Source organism: Quercus lobata, chromosome 7 (assembly GCF_001633185.2).
Source record: "Quercus lobata isolate SW786 chromosome 7, ValleyOak3.0 Primary Assembly, whole genome shotgun sequence".
In the NCBI taxonomy this organism is placed as follows: domain Eukaryota; kingdom Viridiplantae; phylum Streptophyta; class Magnoliopsida; order Fagales; family Fagaceae; genus Quercus; species Quercus lobata.
Window position 1 is genome coordinate 41855841 of NC_044910.1, and position 3197 is coordinate 41859037.

The 3197-nt window shown below is 34.5% G+C and overlaps 1 protein-coding gene across 1 annotated transcript; it reads right to left on the reverse strand.

Moving 5' to 3' along the window:
- Positions 1-1536: 1536 nt before the first annotated feature.
- LOC115952523 (thaumatin-like protein 1) lies at positions 1537-2660 on the reverse strand. Its single transcript, XM_031069693.1, has 2 exons — positions 2520-2660; positions 1537-2355 (listed from the first exon to the last, which is right to left on the reverse strand). The coding sequence occupies exons 1-2, from the start codon at positions 2572-2574 to the stop codon at positions 1679-1681; spliced, it is 732 nt and encodes a 243-aa protein (XP_030925553.1). The 5' UTR covers positions 2575-2660; the 3' UTR covers positions 1537-1678.
- Positions 2661-3197: the final 537 nt, after the last annotated feature.

Genomic DNA, 3197 nt, shown 5'->3' on the forward strand with positions numbered 1-3197 from the left:
TATAATACGATTTTGTTTTTCAAAATATGAATTATGATAGTTATTAATAGGCATTTTATTATTATTATTATTATTTTGGGGAGAATCAATAGGCATTTTATTTTAATTTTTTTTTTTGTAAAATTATATATTCTACCATTAAGCATTTATTATGATTTTATTTGCATATGGAACCACATATTCTACTATTCAAAGAAAATATGATGCATTAAAATTCTAGTGGAGCTTTAAATATAAAATAGCTTTTGAAGCCTTGCAATTTACACATCATTGCTATAATATATATATATATATATATATATAGAGAGAGAGAGAGAGAGAGAGAGAGAGAGAGAGAGAGAGAGAGAGAGAGAGAGAGAGAGAGAGAGAGAGAGAGAGAGTGTGTGTGTGAGTTTGATTCAAGTTACACCTGGTGTAACTCTAAATAATGTTACACCACCCAATAACTTGTTATTAAATTCATATTTTAAGAATCCTACCGTTGAATTATATGTTCTATATGTGCTTAATATGCATGCCAATTTTCATACCAATCAGATGCTATTTACCATGTGATCCATGAACTCATCTTTTTATGTATTATTTTAAACTATAAAAACTTGAATTTAAACAATTAATGGATAACATGACTATTGATCTTTGATCACTGTGAAATTTTGCAAACACGGAGAGTATGTGAATATAATCCAACAGTAAATTTGTCAAAATTCGCATCTAATAATAAGTTATTAAGTGGTGTAATATCGCTAAGAGTTACATCAGGTATAACTTGAATCAAACTCATATATATTTATATTCTTAATCCTACCTAATCTTAACCTAAATTCCACATATTATTAAGATGAAGCAGTCAAAGTTGTCACTTACCATATCTAAGCCCAAGCATGCTTTCTTTAGTGCTTGTTAAGGAGAGCTTATTTGTATTGGGTTACCTTACAACTTCAAAAGTTGTACATAGATTAACAAGTTGAGAAAGTTGGCAAAAATTTCTACCAAAAGATTTTTCAAAGAGTTCAACTCTTTGAGAATCAATTCTTGTTTGAATTAGTTAAAATATGTTGAATAAGTTAACACTTAGGGTGCGTTTGGCTTTAAATTAAAAAATCAGCTTATTTTACTATTCATTTCATTTTTACTATTATTCATAGACCCCACTGCACTTTTTGATATGATTCATGGGCCCCACTGCTATTTCAGCTAAATTTTACCTTTATTTATAGTATTTTCAATAAAAAGTTTTTAGTTTTAGCAAAATAAATGAATCTCAAACAGACTCTTAATAAACATATTTGCACAAATGACCCCTAACATTAGGGGAGTGGATCTGGACTTTGAAACGTTAGAAGAAAAAAACAGAATGGCCCCAAATTTGAGAGGTATGATTTGCAATTTACTTTTCAATTTAAATTTGTATGCTTACCCTCAAGAATAAAAATCCCCTATCTTAGTACAACATGAATAACAAGTGATAGAGTAGCCCAAAAAATTTCCTTCTCATAACTCATAAGCACAACCTCACTTTTCTCAACAACAAAGAAAGTAAAATTTTGCAGTATTTATTTAGTATATGTTTTATTCAAATAACTATTTTGTTGACACATACATACATGTGCCTTAGTACTTGAAACATATTAGTTTCTTATTGCAAATTTGGGAACACATAATTCCTCTCTATAAATCATGGACAAAAGGTGATAACATAGTCAGGTGAACCTGAGCAGGTAAATGTGCTATTCTGATCATCATAAGCATAGCTATAAGCTTGAGGACATTGTTGCTCAAAGATACGAGAATAGTTTGTGGGTGGACATGTTTGAGGGGTGTTAAATGCACCAGTGCAACAGTACTGTGGTTGATTGAAAGCAGTACAAGCGCTCTTGCAAGCAAGCACGCTCCCATCAGACCCTTTCACTTGCAACTCCGCTGGGCAAACTGCGTTCACGTTGGCTGGACAGCTTGAGGTCTTGCATTCACCAGTGCCGCCTCTTGTGGCTACCGAAACAGGCAAGTTGAAGCCATCTACAAGGCTAACATCGTAGAAATCCTTCCCACCATTGGCTGCTATGTTGATTTCTACTAAAGAAGCTGGCGGGATTGCGCCATTTCCATTGCATGCAACTTGACCAGTGCTACAATCTGCAGTCTCGCAAGTGAACTTTCCTGCGTTGGTTGAGCATCGAGTTCGGGGCCAAAACCGGCCTTTCCATGGAGCTTGAACATCCAGAGTTAAGGAAGCTTTGGATGCTAACTCAAATCCAGTATTTGATAGTTGTGGTTTTTGATCCGAAGTTAGAGTTCCGGGCCAAATGGTTCTTGGACAGTTGTTTGTGAAAGTTATTTTAGCAGAGTGAGCACCTGCATTTAAGTAAACCAAACGCTTTTGAAGATGAAAAAACAAAACATATCTTGTAACCAGGTTGTAATTATGAACCACTACATTATTTTTATTTAAATAAAAAAATTACTGACAAAAGCAATGTAATAACGCATATCAGAAGTAGATGGTGATCAAGACATACCAGATAGGAAAAAGAAGGCCAAGGTAAGGCTATAGAGTGCCAGGGTTTTCATCATTGTTGCTTAATTTGGTGGTAACAAGTAAATACAATCAATGATGAACTTGGGTTTGGTATGGCTTGGTGCTAATCCAATGAACTTTGCGCGGTATATATAGTGGTTTATACACCTATTCAAAGGCAAAACATGCGGAAAATTGGACTTGGATTTTCTAGAAATTCTTATTGACTCACTTGGTAGTTATTTTCCATACGGAATCGGGTCGCTACTGCTACTGTGAAGGGAAGAGACTGATACATGTGTCAGTATTTGGTAAGGGAAGCAGTGTGAATTAGTCGTTTACAAAACGGGTTTTCAAATGTAATAGTATGACTGTTAAGTTTAATAGACTTTTGTATTCAATATACAACGTGTGAGGTTGAGACGAAGCATCCAGTCTAGTACACCACGACTAAAAGGTTACGTCCTTAGAACTTTTACTTGGTAGATTTGAATATAATCTCATCCAAAACTAATTTGTCTGAGATTTCAACATGGGAGTGGTTTGATGCTTTGAACTTGAGGCGGCTGGAGATATTTACGGGTCGTTGGGCTACAGATGTAGCCAATTCGTAGGGCATCTAATCCCGGCGTAGGTTCCGTTTCTTCTCCTTTGGCCAAAAATATATTGTTATAATTTT